This window comes from Oryctolagus cuniculus, chromosome 17, assembly GCF_964237555.1.
Source record: "Oryctolagus cuniculus chromosome 17, mOryCun1.1, whole genome shotgun sequence".
Taxonomy (NCBI): Eukaryota; Metazoa; Chordata; class Mammalia; order Lagomorpha; family Leporidae; genus Oryctolagus; species Oryctolagus cuniculus.
The window spans coordinates 5367855-5389043 of NC_091448.1; the positions used below are offsets into that span (position 1 = coordinate 5367855).

General features: G+C 49.8%; 1 protein-coding gene and 1 long non-coding RNA gene across 4 annotated transcripts in view; one reads left to right on the forward strand and one right to left on the reverse strand.

Moving 5' to 3' along the window:
• LOC127488578 (uncharacterized) overlaps positions 1 to 21189 on the reverse strand; it is a 46570-nt gene that overhangs the window by 24247 nt on the left and 1134 nt on the right. Inside the window, exons 2-3 of one of the 2 annotated variants that reach the window (XR_011383365.1) lie at positions 10000 to 10119; positions 3864 to 3953 (exon numbers count right to left, since the gene is read on the reverse strand). This is a non-coding gene — a long non-coding RNA (uncharacterized lncRNA). Of the gene's footprint in view, positions 1 to 3863; positions 3954 to 9999; positions 12126 to 21189 lie in introns of both variants that reach the window. The other variant, XR_011383366.1, reaches the window with a different exon arrangement.
• On the forward strand, positions 1598 to 19642 carry JPT1 (Jupiter microtubule associated homolog 1). Of its 2 annotated transcripts, XM_002722951.5 has the most exons (5): positions 1601 to 1793; positions 13106 to 13248; positions 14056 to 14153; positions 15360 to 15378; positions 18606 to 19642. In XM_002722951.5, the coding sequence occupies exons 1-5, from the start codon at positions 1738 to 1740 to the stop codon at positions 18752 to 18754; spliced, it is 465 nt and encodes a 154-aa protein (XP_002722997.2). In that variant the 5' UTR covers positions 1601 to 1737; the 3' UTR covers positions 18755 to 19642. The 2 variants fall into 2 exon arrangements, with proteins under 2 accessions (XP_069916444.1, XP_002722997.2); XM_070060343.1 differs by lacking the exon at positions 15360 to 15378 and having other exon boundaries at positions 1598 to 1793; positions 14056 to 14159.

Genomic DNA, 21189 nt, shown 5'->3' on the forward strand with positions numbered 1-21189 from the left:
CAGTGCAGTCCAGGGATTCATTTATCCTGACTTTACACATGAATATAGTAAGGGGGCTGGCGCTGTGATGTAGGGGCGTAAGCCTCTGCCTGTTGGGGTCCCGGCTGCTCCACTTCTGATCCAGTTCCCTGCTAATGGCCTGGGAAAGCAGTAGAAGGTGGCCCAAGTGCCTGGGCCCCTGCACCCACGTGGGAGACCTGGAAGAAGCTCCTGGCTCCTGGCTCCTCGCTTTGGATGGACTCAGCTCTGGCAGTTGCGGGCATTTGGGGAGTGAACCAGCAGATGGAAGACACCCAACCTCCCCCCTGCCCAACTCTGTCCAAAAAAAAAAGAAGATTCAAACCCAGATTTCTCCCGTGAGCGCCTGAGCTAGCGCCCACCATGTTGCACTGCCTCCCTGCGGGTGACTATGTGCTTTCTGAGGGCAGGCTTGCTGGCTGGATCGGTCTGACAGGGTTTCTTTGCTTTGTTTTGTTCAGGTTTTGGAAATTTGGGCTCAGCCTTTAAAAATGGGAAGATTGTAACCCAAACAAGTGGCGCGCCTCATGCTGCTGTGGCAGGCACACAAACGCATGCTCAAGCCACCCAGAAGGGAAGAGGCTCCTCTCGGCTTTTATGGCGAGCCCAGGGGAGGGTGGTTAACCAACACCGCCGAGAATACAAACTTCCCAACTGCTTGGAGGCAGGCCAAGCAATGTGGAATGCAGCTCAGTCTTTATGGAAATAGTGACAAGCAAAGACATTTGCCGTGAGGAGATATGCGGACGCGGGAAGGGGTCAGCCACCCACGGCCGGCTCGCGTTTGCCGAGTCTCCGCTATCGCTATCCTGCGAAGCGCCCTTCCCCTCCAAGTGCGCCTGCATTTGGCGCAGGGACGGATTACCAGGACAGGTGGCGGAGTCAGGACTCAAGGGTTGTAAACAGCTGCAGAAGCCGGGGCTGCGCCCACAGTCTTGATGGCAGGGGAACGGCCCAGCCGCCGGGGCCCCAGATGGGAACGCCGCTCATTTTGGTCTAGTGCGTGCGCCGCCCATTACAGCTACATAGCAACGCTGAAATGTGAAGAATGCCCAGTCGTTTTATATGGAATCATCCTGGCGTGCTTTCTGCTGCTGACTCATGCTGCTACCGCTTTGGGACTGTTAGGTTTCCAAAAGGAACACACAGTAGGTATTCAATAAACACATGTCTGCCTGCTGTGGCATGGGCGTGCCTCCAGGGGAATGCCCGTAATACCCCGCCGACAGAGGCAGGCGAGTAGTGAACGACAAATCTGCCCTCGGGCTGCCGGTTCTAACGCCCCAGAGCAAGCCTTTTCCTCGTCCAGGTAACTTTTCCAGTGACAGCCAGCACAACTTGTCCCGAGCTCGGGCAGCTTCGTCGTCTATCCAATCGTCTCCGGGACTTTGGGATGGGGGAAGGGAGAGCAGACCTTCCCCGTCCAGGAAGGGGGCGGGCTTAGGCTAAACCGTGGTCCCTGCAGCCCGTCGTTGCGCCGTAGGGTACTTGGCACTCGAGAAAACCAATAGGAATGAAGAGATCCGTTTGAATCAGCCAATGCCGAGAGGGCAGGGGCGGGGCCTCGGGGCCCTATAAAAGCGGTGGCCGAGCAGCCCGGCGGCGGCGGAGGCTCTCGCAGCGGTAGCCGGCCGTGGGGTCTGGAGCGTGCCTGCGCCCCTCGGGTCCGACCCTTTCAGCGTTCTGCACCCGCGCCAGCCTACCTCGCTCTTCGGCGCCATGACCACCACCACCACCTTCAAGGGGGTCGACCCCAACAGCAGGAACAGCTCCCGGTGAGGCGACGGGGCGGCGAGCCGCGCGGGGCTGGGGGCCAGGGGCGCGGTGGCCGGCGGCCGCACAGGCCGGGCGCCGGGCGTTGGCGGCCGCGTGCTCGGGGCGCCGCGCTCGCCCGGGCGGGCAGCGGGGTTCGGCCGCGGGCGCCGCCTTTGTGCCTCTCGGCGAGCCGGCCCCGCCCAGATGCCCGTGGATCTCCATTCATTCTTCCCACGGAGCGTGGGGCCGGGGAGGCCGGGGCCCGCCGCCCCTCGCAGCACGCGTTAACGGGTCTCGTTAACGGGGCAGAGCGGGGAGGGTCGTGGTCCCCCGCTCTGCAGCCGGCCGGTCCGGCGCCTGGGTGGTGGTCCCGGCTCCCCGGGCGCCGGGCTGGGGCCCCATTGTCCCTCCCCCGGACCACGCGCTCCTGCCTCTGGCCGGCATGTGCTTCTCGCTCCGGCGCGGGGCGCGGGGCTTCGATCCCGCGATCGTATCGGTCGGGTCCTGCGGGCTTCGACCCTCGCCGCGCCCCGCTCCTGGGTCCCCGGTCGGGCCGCCTGGCAGGTGCACTGGTGCTCGGGCGGGGCCGGGTTCCGCAACCCTTTACTCCCGCTCTGGACGCAGCCGTCAGTCCCCTCTGAAGTGCCGCCCCTCTCCTAACAAAGAAAAGACCCCTCTCTTCCCCTCCCTGCGCCCACCCCCGGGCGGGAGGGGGAGCGGGCCAGCCCCAGTGGGCTCTCTGCCTCCAGACCTTCCGCCCTCGGTCTCGGCACCCCATCCTTTTCACTTGTCGCTTTGACGTTTGCCAAATGCGTTCATCCCTGGCCCCGGCTCCCCCGCGGGAGGAGGCTTCCCGCTCCTGGGCGGGGCCCGACACGTCCATTGTCTCCTCCGGTTCTCTCCACCTGGGAAGAGGGCCCCTTCTTGCCACTCAGCCACTGCGTCTTGCAGGGGGGACACTGGGCACGGTGTCGGGTCTGGGGCCGTTTGCCAAGCCCTTGCTTAACTTGGTGCCAGGGTCTGGGTCGTGTGGAGGTGTCCACATTGTCTCGGCTATGGCACACTGTTGTTCCAGGTGTTACGGGCGTTCCTGGGATGACCCTCGCGGCTCAGAGGAAGGGTAGAGTCCACTTTGTCTGGGCGTCTGTTCTAAACTGATCCAACCTGCAGTCCTGGCCGGCCAGCCTTGGGGTCCTGGCCAAGTGGCACAAAGGGAGCCATTTTGTAGGGCTGCAAAGACAGGCGTGAGATAGCAGTGTCTCCCAGGGGTTAGAGAACTTGGGGACAAAAAGCTGGCCCAGCACAGGGGTCTAGGAGGAGGCCCTGCAAACGATAATCCTTATCAGCTCATCTCTGAGCTTTACCGTGTGGAAAAGAATGAGAAGATTGGAGGGAAAGAAAAACACTCGATGAGTGGTTCCTGGCAGGGTGGGAGAACTTGTGTGGTGGAGACCCAGGGAACACTGGCCACTCCCGTGTGGCCATCCTGCCGAGGACGGCATTTTTTTCAGAGGGCACGGGAACAGATCAAGCCTTGGTTTTCATTTTGGGTGAGGAGGTCAACTTCTTGCCGGTCGGACTCCAGATGTCAGAAGGAAGATGTGGAGTCGGTTTTGTCCTTTGGGGTTGAGCTCAGGTTCGTGCTTTGCCAGGTCAGATGACCTCTCAGGCGAGTTTCTCTTCTGTGTACTTGAAATGTGACACAGAAGTGATGTCTGGTTCTGCAAACTGAATGTTTGGACTCGCCCGTGGTCATCTGGTGGCACACTGCTGTGGCGCTGGCACTTACTGGCTACCTTTCTTCCTGTGACCTCACCTAATTCTCCTAAACTCCTTTTCTCCAGGAACATTGTCCTGGCTCCAGAAACTTGCTTTAAATTTTGTCTGGTAGGGAATGATTTGCAGCGATCATATTGTGAACTCTAGGATTTAAGGACAGAAGAAAGAAAAGGAGTAATTTTCTAAAAATCGCTATCTAAAGTACATGGATGCGTTTTTGTTGAGTCTTAAATTGTAATTCTGATTTAGTTATCATGTGTGTGGTTTAGAAAGATGAATAGGATCTTCAGAATTAAAATTGAAATACTTACTGTCTTGTGATCCAAGTCCTTTGTTTGGGGATCTCTCACTATTACAAATGGTCTCTCCAACGCTGACGTCATCGGAGTAGCTGTCACCTGCTATTGCAAGAACACAGACCTTTAAAAAGTTGAATGTGGCAGACCTTTGCTTGCTTTTAAGCTGGTGTCTGGGTCCTACTATCTCCTCCCTCTGATTCCCCCCCCCCCCCAAGGCTAAAATATTTCTCAGCCCACTAGGGTTCTAAATATTTTTATCTGGCCAAAATAATTCATGAGATTCTAATCTGGATTAATAAAGAAAAAATCGTTCTACTCTAGGGGATGACAATGAAGCAAGTTGATTTTGATTGTGGTGTTTCAGTGTCTTCTTTGTTGATTTAGGGGAGAATTTTAAAACCTAATTGCTTCAAACTCCAACGTGAGAGAAAGCATATTAAGAATTGATAACAAACTTTTGTGATTTAAACGGTTTAATTAAACCTAAAATTATCATCTTTGTTAAATACATACTAGAACATTTATCTTATTTCATATAACAATATCTGAGACCTTAAAAAAACAGTAGTGAAGATGAACAATGAAAATTATTCAGGATGAATTGGACATAGCTTTTTGCCGTGGGCAGACACTAATATTACATTCGGGGGAGGAAGCTCAGGGCTGACGCTATGGTGCGCATGGTGTGTGCGTTGAACCACGCGGTCTGCAGTGCTAGCATCGCATGTGAACGCCTGTTTGTGTTGGGTGGAGAATATCTCTGTGGCTCTGCCTTTCAAATAAATGAATCAATCTCTTTAAGATTTATTTATTTGAAAGAGTTACACAGTTTTACATATATATACATATATGTATATGAGGGGGAGTGAGAGATCCTTCATCCACTGGTTCACTCCCCAAATGGCCTCAACGGCCAGGGCTGGGCCAGGCTGAAGCCAGGAGCTTCTTCTAGTTCTCCCACGTGGGTACAGGAGCCCAGACACTTGGGCCATCTTCTGCTGTCTTCCCAGGAACATTAGCAGGGAGTTGCATCAGAAGTGGAGCAGCTGGGTGTTGAACTGGCACCAATGTGAGATGCTCGCATTGTAGGCAGTGGCTTTATCCCCTACGCCACAATGCCAACCCCAGTAATTAAAACCTAAAAAAAAGGCGGGGTGGAGGAAGCTAGAGGAAATGTACATAAGGAATGTAAGACAAGACAGCCCACAGTTAAAGGGCCTGCATTCCATGTCAGAGCACCTGGCTTGATTCCTGACTCTGGCTTCTGACTCCAGTTTCTTGCTAGTGCAGACCCTAGCATGCAGCAGTGCCAGAATTCCAGGCTTGCTGTGGGCATCTGGGAGTGAATCAGTGGAAGAAAGCACTCTTTTTTTTTTTTTTTTTTTTTTTTTTTTTTTTTTTTTTTTTTTTTTTTTACAGGCAGAGTGGACAGTGAGAGAGAGAGACAGAGAGAGAAAGGTCTTCCTTTGCCGCTGGTTCACCCTCCAATGGCCGCCGCTGCAGCCGGCGCACCGCGCTGATCCTGGCAGGAGCCAGGAGCCAGGTGCTTTTCCTGGTCTCCCATGGGGTGCAGGGCCCAAGCACCTGGGCCATCCTCCACTGCACTCCCTGGCCATAGCAGAGAGCTGGCCTGGAAGAGGGGCAACCGGGACAGAATCCGGCGCCCCAACCGGGACTAGAACCCGGTGTGCCGGCGCCGCAAGGTGGAGGATTAGCCTATTGAGCCACGGCGCCGGCTCGGAAGAAAGCACTCTTAAATAAATAAATACTTTTTTTTTTTTTTTGACAGGCAGAGTGGACAGTGAGAGAGACAGAGAGGACTTCCTTTGCCGTTGGTTCACCCTCCAATGACCCCCGCGGCCGACGTGCTGCGGCCAGTGCACCGCGCTGAGCCGATGGCAGGAGCCAGGTGCTTCTCCTCGTCTCCCATGGGGTGCAGGACCCAAGCACTTGGGCCATCCTCCACTGCACTCCCGGGCCACAGCAGAGAGCTGGCCTGGAAGAGGGGCAACCGGGACAGAATCCGGCGCCCCAACCGGGACTAGAACCCAGTGTGCCGGTGCATAGGTGGAGGATTAGCCTATTGAGCCGCAGCACTGGCTTACATTTTTTTTTTTTTTTAATTTAAAAAAGGAAATAGAAGATAGATCAAGGTTAGAAGACAAGAAAACCTTAGTCATAGTAGCAACTGTACAAGTTTGTGATTTTAAAAAAGTGGTGGGGCAGAGCTGGCGCTGTGGCATAGTGGGTAAAGCTGCTACCTGCAGTGCCAGCATCCCATGTGGGTGCCGGTTTGAGTCCCAGCTTCTCCACTTCTGATCCAGGTCTCTGCTATGTCCTGGGAAAGCAGTGGAAGATGGCTCAAGTCCTTGGGCCCCTGCATCCGCATGGGAGATCCAGAAGTGGCTCCTGGCTCCTGGCTCCTGGCTTCAGATAGGCGCAGCTGCAGCCATTGTGGCCACTTGGGGAGTGAGTCAGCAGATGGAAGACTCTCTCTCTCCCTCTCTCTCTCTGCTTCTGCCTCTGTAGCTCTGCCTTTCAAATAAATAAATACATCTTAAAAAAAAGAGGGCGGGGTGGGGCTAGGATTGTGGTACAGAGAGGTAAGCTGCCACTTGTGATGCCAGCATCTCATTTTGGTGCTGGTTCAGGTCCTGGCTGCTCCCCTTCTAATCCAGCCCCCTGCTAATGTTCCTGGGAAAGCAGCAGAACATGGCGAAAGTGCTTGGGCCCCTGCCTGCCACATATGTGGGAGACCCGGACGGAGTTCTGGCTCCTGGCTTTAGCTTAGCCCAGCCCTATATATTGCAGCCATTTGGGGGAGTGAACCAGTGGGTGGAAGATCTCTCTGTCTCTGTCTCTCTCTCTGTAGCTCCACCTTTCAAATCGATCAATCTTAAAAAATGAGAAACATGGCACTGTGTGGTTCCCCCACATCGGAGCACTTGGAGCTCATGTTGTGTGCCTGCTAGGAACTGAGGTTTGGGGCTATGTTTCCGTCTTTATCAATAATTATGGATTTTGCTCTTCTAACATGAGGCTGTTCAGCTACACAGAGCAGAACTCAGCAACCTACGGACTACCTGCAGCCACTCAGCAGCACCTGTTTTTGTAGGATCCAGGAACTATGAATTTTTTTTTCTTTCAGATTTATTTATCTGAAAAGCAGAGAGAGAGAGAAGGAGGTCTCCCATCTGCTGGCTCACTGCCCGAATCCCTCAGGACCAGGCTGGGTCCTGAGCCAGGAGCTCCATCTGGGTCTCCCACAGGGTGGCAGGGGCCCGAGTATCCAGGCCGTTTTCTGTTGACTTCTCAATTGCATCAGCAGGAAGCTAGATAGGAAGCAGAGCACCTGGACTCGAACTGGCACTCTGCGTGCCAGCAACACAAGCAGTGGCTGAACCTTCTACACCACAGTGCTGGCCCCTCAATTTATCTTTTAAAAATTTTATTTAAAAAAAATTTTTTTTTTTTGACAGGCAGAGTGGACAGTGAGAGAGAGAGACAGAGAGAAAGGTCTTCCTTTGCCGTTGGTTCACTCTCCAATGGCCGCCGCGGCCGGCGCGCTGCGGCCGGCGCACCGCGCTGATCCGATGGCAGGAGCCAGGAGCCAGGTGCTTTTCCTGGTCTCCCATGGGGTGCAGGGCCCAAGCACTTGGGCCATCCTCCACTGCACTCCCTGGCCACAGCAGAGAGCTGGCCTGGAAGAGGGGCAACCGGGACAGAATCCGGCGCCCCGACCGGGACTAGAACCCGGTGTGCTGGCGCCGCTAGGCGGAGGATTAGCCTAGTGAGCCACGGCGCCGGCCAAAATTTTATTTTTATTTTACCTTTTTTTAAAAAAGATTTATTTATTTATTTAAAAGGCAGAGCTACAGAGAGGCAGATGGAGACAGGGAGGGAGGGAGGGAGGGGGAGAGAGAGAGAGAGAGAGAGAGAGAGAGAGAGAGGTCTTCCATCCGCTGGTTCACTCCCCAAATGGCTGCAATGGCAGGAGCTGAGCCAATCCAAAGCTAGGAGCCTGGAGCATCTTCTGGGTCTTCCACATGAGTGCAGGGGCCCAAAGCACTTGGGCCATCTTCTGCTGCTTTCCTAAGGCCATAGCAGAGAGCTGGATTGGAAGTGGAGCAGCTGGGTCTCGAACCAGCATCCATATGGGATGCCGGCATTGCAGGCGGTGGCTTTTACCTGCTATGCCACCGCCGGCATAGCACCAGCCCCGTTTTACTTTTAAGGCTGACAGAGACACAGAAACAGAAACTTATGTTTTTTTAAAAGGAAGTATTTATTTATTTGGAAGTCGGAGGTACACAGTTCACTCCCCAAATGGCCACAACTGACCAGGGCTGGGCCAGGCTGAAGCCAGGAGCTTTGCTTGGGTTTCCCATACAGGTGGCAGGGCCCTAAAACATGGGTCATTTCTGCTGCTTTTCCTGAGCTATTAGCAGGGAGATGGATTGGAATGGAACAGCCAGAACTCCAACCGATACCCATATGGGATGCCAGTGTCACCAGTGGCAGCTTTACCTGCTGTGCCACAGTGCTTGCCCCAAGATATCTTCTATGTGTTGGCTCATTCCCCAACCACCCACAATATCGAGGACTGGGCCAGGCTGAAGCCAGGAGCCCAAGTGGGTGGCAGAGACCCAAGTACTTGAGCCATCAGTGCTGCCAGCCTGGGATGTGTATTTGCAGGAGGCACTATGTCCTGGTACATGGAAATGGGCTGCATGCCTCCCGGCAGTGTGCTAACCGCTGTTCCTCACTCACCCTACACTTGTTTTCATGTTGTCTGTGGCTGCCTGGGTGCAATCTGACAGTGAATGGTTCATGAAGACCCAGGGCTGGCGCCGCGGCTCACTGGGTTAATCCTCCGCCTGTGTCGCCAGTTCTGTCCTGGTCGCTCCTCTTCCAGTCCAGCTCTGCTGTGGCCCAGGAGTGCAGTGGAGGATGGCCCAAGTGCTTGGGCCCTGTACCCGCATGGGAGACCAGGAAGAAGCATCTGGCTCCTGGTTTTGGATTGGTGCAGCGCCAGCTGTAGCAGCCATTTGGGGGGTGAACCAATGGAAGGAAGTCCTTTCTCTCTCTTTCTCTCACTCTCTAACTGCCTGTCAAAAAAAAAAAAAAGACCTGATTCACAACCAGAAATATTTCCTGTCTGGCCCCTTACAGGAAGAGCTGGTGCCTCCTGAGGACAGGGGTGCCAGGCTCCCTGTGTTCTCTGCTGTCCTGTGAGTTACCCTTGGCAGTCATGGAGGGCTCTAACTGCTTCCTGGAGTAGCTGGAGGCTTAGGGTGGGGCTGTACTTTGGTTCACACCTAGGGAAGGGTGGAGAAAGTTCCAGACTGGAGGAAATAGGCCAATAGAGACTGACAGGTGGTGAGAAATGGTGAAGAGTCACCTGACTGCACTGGTGGGGAAGGTGGTAGGAAATGTCAGGGTATGTTGGAGGGGAGCCCAAACTGCTGCTCGGCAAAGCCCGTCTGGTGCCTTTGGCACCTGCTCCACCAGTTTTGCATCTGCTGAGCCATGGAGCCCAGCCAGCAAAGGACATGGGACAGGGCAGGGCTCACCACTGAGCACAGGAGGGCTGGTGTAAAGGTGCAGAGGCCAGGGCCCTCAAGGGAGCTGAGTAGCTGTGCTTTCTGCCTAGAAATCCAGGAGGGACACAGACACAGGTGACCAAAGGACCACATTCCTTGGAACAGACAGGGAAAAGGTGTATTGTCAAAAGAAACCTTGTTAGGGAATTCTGGAACCCAGAAGCATTTAAAATAATCTTAGGTTAATAGCAACACAGAAAAATCAGTTTTAAAATGATATTAAGGTATTGTGGTATAGTGGGTAAAGTCATCACCTGTGACACAGCATCCCATATGGGCACCCGTGTGAGTCCCGGCTGCTCCACTTCCCATCCAGCGCCCTGCTAATGCACCTGGGAAAGCAGCAGAAGATGGCCCAAGTGCTTGGGCCCCTGCACCCACGTGGGAGACCTGGAAGAGAAGCTCTTGGCTTTGGTCTGGCTCAGCCGTGTCCACTGTGGCCATTTTAGGGGTGAGCCAGTGGATAGAAAATCTCTCTCTCCCACTTCTCTCTAACTCTACATTTCAAATAAATAAAATAAAACGAAAAAGACATGAACATTCACCTGAAAGCGCACTTGTGAGAAGGAGCCCCAGGTAGCACTGTGGTGACACTTCTGTCTGGTTATGGTCCTGACTGCGGGCTTCCAGCGCAGTGTACATGACATCCTTGTAACAACGTTATCCTGATCCGAGAGGAGAAACCCAGGTCTGGAGAGGGTCCGCAGTTGACCCAGTCCCACTGCTCTGTGCATCTCTGTGTGCACAGCTTTACAGAACATGCAGTTCGGCTCACACATGCTTGTTTTCTAGCGTTTTTCATTCCCTATGCTTTGGGTAACGTCACATCCACTCATAAAGGGGAATCTCACCCCACCGTGCCAACCTTGATATTTATGAACACTGACAACTGACCCCTACTATTAGGCAGGTACGAAATTACCAGCTTTTTTACAGATTACTCTATAGGAGTATCCTTGTACATAGGTCTGGTTATCTGTAAATTTCTGAAAGAAGAAATGCTAGTTCAGATAAGATGCAAGTTTGGGCATTTGATAAATGTTATCAAGATGTCCTTCAGAAAGTTTGTATAGGGGCTGGCTTGTGTACAGTGGGCTAAACTGCTGCCTGCCACACCAGCATCCCCCATCTGTGTGGGCTTGAATCCTGGCTGCTCCACTTCTTCATTATTATCATTTTTGAAGGGTTTACTTGGAGAGTTAGAGATATTCCATCCACTGGCTCACTCCTCAAATGCCCACAACAGCCAGGGTTGGGACAGGCCAAAGCTGGGATTCCAGAACTGAATTTGGGTTTTCCACATGGGTAGCAGGAACCCAAGTACTTGAGCCATCATCTCTTATCTATCTAGGTATGCCTTAGCAGGAAACTGAAACCAGAGGTGGAGCTAGGATTTGAACCCAAGCACGTGATATGGGATGTGGGTATCCCCAGTGATACCTTAACCGCTGTGCTAAATATCTACCACTTACATGTACTTTTGACAAGTTTAATCTGTTTTTCATGGTTTCATCTTGTGCTTAGAAAGCTCTTTAAGACTAGAACCATATTTCATATATGTTTTTCTCCAGTGGTTTTAAAAATATTTTATTTAATTTGAAAAGCAGAGAGATCTCTCATCCACTGGTCCACTCCCCAAATGCCTGCAACAGTTGAGGCTGGACCAGACAGAAGCCTGGAGCTGGGTCTCATGTGTCTGGCAGGGATCCAACTGTGCCAGCCATCACCTGCTGCTTCCCAGGGTTGCACTAGCAGGGAGCTGGAATCAGAAGGGAAGCTGAAACTTAGGCCTACACTTAGAGAATGCAGGTATCTCAAAGTGGTGTTTAAACCATGGGCCAAATACCCACCCCCTTGTTATAATTCAGAGCTAGCAATCAGTAAATTAGTAAGACTTCCATGTTTGGCAAAATAAAAGTACACTTTATTTTAAATAACCTATGGATAAAAGAAGATAATGGAAATGAGAAAAAATTAGACTGAAACAATAGGGACAAGGGTTAAACTGCTGCTTGGGATCAAGTCCTGCCTTCTCCAGTCCAGATTCCTGTTAGCACACCCTGAGAGGCAGCGGATGAGGGCACAGTGCTTGGCCTCTGTCACCCACATGGGAGACCTGGATGGAGTTCCTGAATCCTCTACCTGGCCCACATCAGACTGTCGGGCACATCTGGGAAGTGAACCAGCAGATGGGAGTGCTGTCTCTGGCTTTGCTTCTCAAGTGAAATAAAAATCACAGTAAAAGTTAGAAAGCATTTAAAAGGAAAGAATGAAACAATAGTAAATATGGTGCATATCAAAACTAGAGAATGCCTCTAAAGGGATACTTAGAAGAGAGTTTATACCTTAAGTGTTTAATTTTAAAGCTTTCAGATTTAATGAAAACTTACAAATAACATTTATTTGGAAACTTGGAAGAAATGACATTTTCATAGAAAAATGTTTCTTATTCAACTTCATTTAAGGAGAAGTAAAACAGATCCACTGCTGTCACCAATAGGGAAATTTACAAAGAGCTGTGAAGTTTTCTCGTACACCCATCACGATTTTCTGCTTGAAGAGGTGGCAAGACGAGTTAACCTGCATTTTTCCAGGGAGGAGACAAACTGGGCAGCGCACAGCGTGAAGGTTCAGAAGTGTGAAGGCTCTGTGTCTCCACGTTTATCAGAAGCTGTGGGTGGTAACCAGAGGGACACGAGTATCAGACACACGTGGAATCCCACACTTGGCCAGTAGTCACTCGTGTCTAAGCAAGAACAGTGAGATGCATGTTGCTGATGTGGAAGTAGTAGACAATTCTGTTACCAGTTCTTGTGCCTCTAAATTGGTTGAGTCAGTTTTTTTCTTAAGGTTTTGTTTTTTTTTGTTTTTTTTTTTTTTGTTTTTTTTTTTTTTTTTAAGATTTATTTGAAAGTCAGAGTTACACAGAGAAGGAGAGGCAGAGAGAGAGAGGTCTTCCATCCTCTGGTTCACTCCCCAGTTGGCCGCAATGGCTGCAGCTGCGCCAATCCGAAGCCAGGAGCCAGGAGCTTCTTGCAGGTCTCCCATGCTGGTACAGGGGCCAAGGACTTGAGCCATCTGCTACTGCTTTTCCAGGCCACAGCACAGAGCTGGATGGGAAGTGGAGCAGCTGAGACTCGAACCGGTGTCCATATGGGATGCTGGCACTGCAGGCTGCGGCTTTACTCGCTACGCCACAGCACCAGCACCAGTGGAGTTAGTTTTAATGTGTATATCCTTTTATTTTTTATGTAGTCAGAAATGCTTTCTAAATGAATAAAGAACAAGATGTGTTTCTAAGTCTCTTTGCGAATATATTCAGCTAAGTCCTGTAGGGTGAAGACTTGGAGTCTCTGCCCTTTCTGCGAAGGGGACACCCACCTCGCTGTCTGTGATGGGTTCCAAGGCTACTCCACCTGCCTGGGGTGATGGGTGACCTTACCGCAGATGATGTGAAGAAGTACTTGCTGTCTGAACATCCCACGTTTGGTTTACACCATGATGGAATCAATTCCTTTGGGAATCAGCTCTCTTTTGTTTGGGGTAGGGGATGAGTAGGTGTGGGAGAGGAGATGAAAGGTTTGTAAAAACATTTATACTAAGAAAGGTCTTGATAATGATCTGAAATTGATGTTCTGCCATTATTTCTAGGGTTTTACGGCCTCCAGGTGGTGGTTCCAACTTTTCATTAGGCTTTGATGAACCAACAGAACAACCTGTGAGGAAGAACAAAATGGCCTCCAGCATCTTTGGGACACCTGAAGAAAACCCCCCTTCCTGGGCCAAGTCTGCAGGTACTATTTTTTTTTTTTTTGAAAGATTTATTTATTTATTTGAAAGTCAGAGTTACACAGCGAGAGGAGATGTGGGGAGAGAGAGAGGTCTTCCATCCTCTGGTTCACTCCCAATTGGCCGCAATGGCTGGAGCTGTGCCAGTCCAAAGCCAGGAGCCAGGAGCTTCTTGCAGGTCTCCCACACTGGTGCAGGGGCCAAGGACTTGGGCCGTCTTCTACTGCTCTTCCAGGCCACAGCAGAGAGCTGGATCAGAAGTGGAGCAGCTTCCATAGAGGATGGAACCGGCTTCCATATAGGATGCTGGCACTGCATGTGGTGGCTTTACTCGCTGCGCCACAGTGCCAGCCCCTGCAGGTATTGCTTTTATCTGTGGTCACTGTGCCCACTGAACCAGCCACAGCTGGGTTTGCAGTGACAAGTGAAATGTAGCTTAGCGGTAAGAAAATAAATGATTCCAGGCTAATGTGAGAGGGAGGAAATAGGACACTCTGGGGGCAAGTGTGTGGCGTCTCTACTCACAGTCCAGCTCCCTGCTATGGCCTGGGAGGCAGTAGAAGATGGCCTGCGTGCTGGGGTCCCTGCACCCATGTGAGAGACCCAGGCAGAGTTCCAGGCTCCTGACTTTAACCTGGCCCTGTCCTGGCTGTTGTGAGCATTTTGGGGAGTGAACCAGCAGATCAAAGATCTCTCTGTCCCTCTGCCTTTCAAGTAAATAAATCAATTTTGAAAAATCAAATTTTAAAGAAAGGGGCGTGGCTTTAGGATTTTGTGTTGTATCCCTGATGAGGCAGTGTTTTGAGTTTCAGGTGCCAAGTCTGGTGGCGGCAGGGAAGATCCGGAGCCATCAGGGCTGCAGAGAAGGAGCTCCTCGGAAGCCAGCTCGGGGGACTCCTTCGATCTGAAGGTCAGTGTGACCAGCGCAATGAGGTTTAGAAATTAAACTTCCCCCTTTCTGACCAAAGGTTTCAGTTCTCCCCTGGAACTTTCCATGGTGGCAATCAGGAAGGGACTGGGCCATATGGGTGGTGAAAGGTTGATAAAAAGAGTACAGCCAGGAAAGGGAGTGAAAAGCACTCTGTTCAGACGTCTCTGACCATCAGGATTAGTTTGAGCTCCTTCAGCACTGAATTTGAAGCTTCCTGTGTTTCCCACATAAAGTAGCATTTCTCAGTTCAAGGACCATTGTAGCTGTTTGCAGATGTGGTTTTGGGTTCAATTCCAGGAGATTCACACTGGCGTTACTGTCCATTGTGTCTGCTCCAAGCCCAGGGTGTCTGGAAAGTTCTGCCTGGCAGGGGGCCTTGGAGCTCACCAAGGCATCAGGTGTCTAAGAGAGATACCAAACGGGTTTTGGAATTGACAGACACCCTTCAACAGGGGATAAGGATAGAAAAAAAGGAAACAGATGCATCTGCCAGTGTCCTCTTCCTTTTTTTTTTTTTTTTTTTTTTTTTGGACAGGCAGAGTGGACAGTGAGAGAGAGAGACAGAGAGAAAGGTCTTCCTTTTTTCCATTGGTTCACCCTCGTTTCCTCTTCTGACAAAAGAAACTGAAATGCTCATTGTGTGAGGTCATCAGGAAATGTGTGTTAGGTGTTATAGTCCATTTATTGTGCAGATTCTTGTCTAGCATTGTTCCAGCCTAACCCTGTGCTTGACTGCACCAAAATGAAATTTCACTTTTTTTTTTTTTTTTTTAAGATTTATTTATTCGACAGCAGAGTTACAGAGAGACATAGAGGTCTTTCATCCATCTGCTGGTTCACTCCCCAGATGGCTGCAACAGCCAGACCTGTGCCGATCTGAAGCCAGGAGCCAGGAGCTTCTTCCGGGCTCCCATGCAGGTGCAGGGGCCCAAGGACTTGGGCCATTCTCTACTGCTTTCCCAGGCCGTAGCAGAGAGCTGGATTGGAAGCGGAGCTGCTGGGACTTGAACCAGTGCCTATATGAGATGCCAGCACTGCAGGCAGCAGCTTTACCTGCTATGCCACAGCACTGGCCCCTCTCATTTGGTTTTGAATAGATGTTAGCTGCTTTGAACTGTGACTGTTTTATTTGTGTATTGCAAAATTAAAATGGGAAGTAACTGCTTGAATTTTCTTCTTTTCCAGGGAGAAGGGGATATTCATGGTGAGTAGTTTGAAGACTTGGTGTTTGGTTCTATAAATGGAGTTAGAACTGGTCTGAACTGTGATTCAGATTCTGTCTTGGGGAAAGAGACTGGGGAGTGAAACCTGGCCAATCCCCAGTGCAATACACTTGGGTGAGAGGAAGAAACAAATGAAACTATAAAGCAAGCAACTGTAGCCACCTTTTTAATCTGCCAGCCATGAGATGAGTGCTGGAGACCCCTTGAAGAATATACATACATTAATCAAGTCGGTATCTGCTACCCTTAATGAGAACTTTTAAATAAGCGGCTCTGGCATTTCAAGCTCCGCTTACAGCATTCAATTTACGAAGTTCATTTGATTTTACACCGAGGAGCTTACTCAGCAAGACACTGGTTACCAGGCAGTGATTTTCTAAATGATGATTTAGGGGGCAGATGTAAATTTTCAGTTAGCTACATTGCCAATTAAAGGTGGAGATAAGCGGTAATCATTGACTCAATTATTTTAGATCTTTGAAGCATTTATTGGCCAGTCCTTACCCAGTGCCAGGGCTTTGCTGATGAGTGTAATACAGTTTGCGAGAGACGAGGAGCAGAAATGGCTAAGCTGCTGGGCCACAAGGAAGAAGTTGTGTCCCTACAGCCTTTTCCCGCTGGTACATTTGGTGGTGCTGTGTTCACCAGCAGACAGAAATGCTCAAGAACCAATTTCCTCTTGGCCCTCTGAGCCAAGAAGCAGCTGCTGAGCCTTTGTGAGCATTGCCTGGGGGCTTCCTTAGACAGATCCAGTCTTTTTTCTTTTTCTTTTTTTTTTTTTTTTTTACTGCTGTGTAGTATTCCATGGTGTGCATATCCCATAATTTCTTTATCCATTCTTCAGCTGACGGGCATCTGGGTTGATTCCAGGATCAGTCACTTGGGACTGAAGATCTGTTATTACTGTTGGGTTCAGTCTGTGCCATTTGCCAAGACTGTTCTGGAAGTAAAATTTCCTATGCTTTTCCATTCTGCTGCTTTTCATATCTGACTACTGCCACAGTCAGCAAGAATCAGGTAATTTTTATTCAGTAATTTTGGCCAATGGTTATTAGAAATTTGGAGTAGCTGGAGACATGTGGCAGAGCCCCAATGACATTCTAGACAGGTGTCATTAGGCCTACTGATTCATTAATTTCTTCCTCCTACCAGCTCAGTTTGTTATCATTTCTTCAGGTAAATGGCACATTGAATGGTAAACGATGACAAGTCCTTCCTTGCTTTTTTAAATAGTCATCAGTTTTTGCACCTGCTTATTCTGTTTATGACTGCTACAACTTTGTTTACTTGTCATAAAATCACAGAGGGGCACACTGCCGCAAGACGTGTCTGCCAGGTGAAAGTCACCCTCAATTCATTATGAAGCTTATTTCAAGGCAGGATACTCTGGTCAGTAAAACCTAAGATAGATTCTGTTTGGATGTAAGGGAAATGGCCTTGCCCCTTTGGGTAACCAAACACAGGAATGGCTACAGGGAATACTTAGGGGACCCTTTAAGAAGGGTTCTAGAAGGCCCACAGTTTGGGCAGAGGTGCATCCCGGCCTTCAGGCAAGTCAGACTGCATTTCTTCTGATTCTGATTCTTTGATCCTTACAATGAATTGTTTTTTTTTTTTTTTTTTTCTGTTCATAATCAGGTGTTACTCAGCTATCCTATTGATGTGTATAGAGGAAAGATATGTGAGGCTTAAGATACATGTTTAGGTAGTCTGGAAGTTTGCAAATGCTCCGTCAGTTCCAGGACTTGCCTCATTGCTTGCTGGTTACAAACCAGACTGCCTCTTTTGGCCTGAGCATTTCTGACCTGAGCAACATAGAAATTATGGCCTGCCACTGCTTGTTTAGTCTCATGGAGTGTTTTGTTTTTCCCCTTCTTTCCTTTTTTGGTATATTGTTGTCTATTTGTGAAAAATAAGGTGCCAGCTTTGCGGCATGGTGGGTTAGGCCGCTACCTGTGATCCGTGATCCCATATGAGCATCAGTTCAAGTCCCAGCTGCTCCACTTCAGATCCAGCTTCCTGCTGATGTGCTGGGAAAGCAGCCAAGGCCATTTGGGGACTGAACCAGTGGGTGGGAGATCTCTCTCCCTCTCAGCAATTCTGCCTTCCAAATAAGTAAATCTTTAACATAGTAATGTAAAGACCAATAGAAGATTGGTGGGAATGAGCTTGATTCATTTGAAGATCCTGTTATAAAAATAATATACAGTGGTAGAGCTGCAAGGTAATTGTATCTTTGAGAATAGTTGTTAAAGTGTTTGACCCAGACAATGAAGAATTCAAATTCAGTTGGGTCTTACATAGTGTGAGGCCTCATCCCACCAGCAGAAATGAAACAATCTCACAGATAAGTTGTCTCAGGCTGAAGTCATGGTCTGTATTTTCTTCACCTTGTATTTTTTTGAATGTGGAATTTTGTTTGTTTTGTATCTGCAATAAATTGAACTTTTTTTAAAAAATATTTATTTATTTAAAAGTCAGAGTTACACAGAGAGAGAGAAGGAAAGGCAGAGAGTGAGAAAGGGAGGTCTACTATCCACTGGTTCACTCCCCAATTGGCCGCAACGGCTGGAGCTGCGCTGATCCAAAGCCAGGAGCCAGGAGCTTCTTTCAGGTCTCCCATGTGGGTGCAGGGGCCCAAGGATTTGGGCCATCCTCCACTGCTTTCCCAGGTGCATTAGCAGGGAGCTCGATCGAAGTGGAGCAGCTGAGACTCAAACTTGTGCCTGTATGGGATGCTGGGGACGCAAGCGGTGGCTTAACCCACAGTACCACAACACTGGCCCCTGAGTGACAAAGTTGATTCCATTTATGTTAAGTGCACCCAGTACGGTACTGAATGTTGTCTGTGACTACACATAGACGTACAGCAGAAAGAGACCAGAAAGCCACACACCATTCTTAGCAGAGCTTCTGAGGACAGGAAAGGCAGGTCCTGGGTAGGGACGGAGTCACAGACTAGCACTTCCCTGTGAGTTCTGATTAAAATATTTGTCTTCATTCATTTGTGTAACTTTGGGAAGAGTGTACATAGAACAAGGGGGACAAAACCCAAACAGCAGTTATCTCCGAGTAGTAGTGGCAGCGTTGATGGTGGCTGTTTCTTTATACTTTTAGGTCTGTTTCAAACTATCCTCAAAACAAAAAACTGACTCATAATCTTAGCCAGAAAGAGTTATTAGTGTTATTTCCGTTCTTGTTTTTCTAGAAAATGTGGACACAGACTTGCAAGCCAGCCTGGGGCAGAGTGAAGAGAAGCCTGTGCCTGCTGCGCCTGTGCCCAGCCCCGTGGCCCCGGCCCCGGCCCCGTCCAGGAGAAACCCTCCTGGTGGCAAGTCCAGCCTCGTCTTGGGTTAACTCCACCTGTCTCAACTCTGTCGTTTTGTTTGTTTTCTCCATGCTTGTGAACTGCACAACTTGAGCCTGACTGTACATCTTTTGGATTTGTTTCATTAAAAAAGAAGCACTTTATGTACTGCTGTCTTTTTTTTCTTCTTTTTTTTCCTTGAGGAAAGGTCTCTGTTTTTTCTCTCTCTCCCTCTCCCTCCGTCCCTCCCTCTCTCTGTCCTGACTCCTCGGGGTCTCTGGGCTGTGGCATGAGTGTTTTCTAGTAGTAGATTGGAGGGAAAGCTTTGTGACGCTTAGTGCTGTGTTTTTAAGAGCAAATACTTTGGTTCCTAATGTGGTAGAGGGTCTTTTGTACCAAGATTTTGGACACACTTTACTGGGGTTGACAAGCCTTGGCACCCGCCGTTCCTGTCATGCCCCTCTCGCAAGGCTGCCTTGCCGCGGAGCCTTCTTGGCATCTCCACCCCGCCAGGGCCCTTGGCCAGGAACATCTCACTGTGCCATGTGGAACAAGACAGGCCCGCACCTCATGCCTTGCTGCCTGCAAAGCAAAGCAAAGAAACTACCTTTTTTTTTTTTTTTTTTTTAAACCTTCAGAAGGAAGCCAGATACTAGCTGGACTGGCTGGCTAATGGCCAAGCCTGCTGCCGCTGGCAGCAGAAGGCTTCGGTTGTACAATCAAACTGACCAGAAGGGAAAGTGGTGAAGGGAGCGCACAAGCAGGTCTTCATCCACCCAGGAGTGGATCCCACGGGGGCATTGTTCTTGCTAAATAGCTCGATGCTGTGTGCATGATGCTGGTGCTTGACCATGAAACGGACGTCTCATCCTTACAATGTGTGTTGTACTTCACAATCTGGGATTGTTGCTTAAGTAAATGGTACCCACATTTTGAAACATTGTGTCTGGTGTCTTCTTTTTGAGATCTCTTCAGTGTTCTGGCCGTTTAGTTGCTTTTTCCTTTGTTACTGTAAAGCCAGCCCAATGATTTGATGAGTCACTTAAAGGTATAACAGATTAACTGAGGCCCATAGAGCTCAGGTTTCTCCCTAAAGAAAAACCAGGTACTCTCCTGCCACCTACTCTTGGTTCTGGGTGGCAACTTTTTTTTTTTTTTTTTTTTTTGACAGGCAGAGTGGACAGTGAGAGAGAGAGAGAGACAGAGAGAAAGGTCTTCCTTTTTCCATTGGTTAACCCCCAATGGCCGCTGTAGCGGGTGCACTGCAGCTGGCACACCGCGCTGATCCAAAGCCAGGAGCCAGGTGCGTCTTCTGGTCTCCCATGCGGGTGCAGGGCCCAAGCACTTGGGCCATCCTCCACTGCACTCCCGGGCCACAGCAGAGAGCTGGACTGGAAGAGGAGCAACCGGGACTAGAACCGGGGGTGCCAGCACCGCAGGCGGAGGATTAGCCTATTGAGCCGCAGCACCGGCCTGGGTGGCAACATTTAAAATTTTTTCCCACCTGTGAAGTCCTTTTCCATGGTGGGTGCTTGAAGAGTGCAGTTAGCAGGGGCTAGGGGAATCAGCCCCCGGGAGTGATTCCAGAGCCTCACGAAAAGAGAAAGCTTCCTGGAGTCTGGGCTGAACGTTCCAGATCAACATGCTGTGTTAAGTGTCCAGGCAGCGCTGTCAAGACCCGGCTTTTGGGTCTTCCTGCGCTATGGGCCAGCAGTGCTTCTTTGGCTTATCTTTGGGGCTTCCATTTCCTATCTTACAATTATCTTTGGGAAGAATAAGAGATTAATAGATTGTGTGGTCTAAGTGTTTCTTCCCTTATGTTTATAAAGCATTTGCAAAATGGAGACTCAACTGCTGTGTTTATGAGATCTTTCCAGTATTACTGAAACAGGTTAGTCCTATAAATACCAGCATGGGCTTTATCGGCCTGTTACGGTTTCTGTAACTCTTCTAAGGTCGGCAGCCTCCCCGCCTCTGCTGGTGTGGGTGGGGCTCCTGGGAAAGAAATGCCCTGGTTTGTGTCACAACTTGACAGTTGGCCTTAATTTTGTTACTCTATGAAGATAAGTAGTAGTTGTCATCTGCTTTTTGTTACTTTAACTAAAATGCCTGCGAGGAGCTTCTTTGTTAAGAAATTGTTTACATTAGCTCAGTTTGAGGTTACAGGATCTGGTGGCCTCACGGTCCACCATCTGGTGGATGCTGGTTAATGACGTACAGAGGCACAATCACATTATGGGGCAGGAGCAGGGAAGGCACAGTTAGCCAGAACTTGAATTCAATCCAAACCTCTCAGGAGAGCCACCATCAGTGACCCACAGACCTTCTAGGGGCCCCACCTCTAAGATACTATAATTAGATCGTCTCCACCGTAAGTCAACCATTAAGACGTTAAGCTTTCTGGGGTCAGTGCCATAGCATGGTAGGCTAAGCCTCGGCCTGCGGTGCCAGCATTCCATACGGGTGTCCTGGCTGCTCATCTACC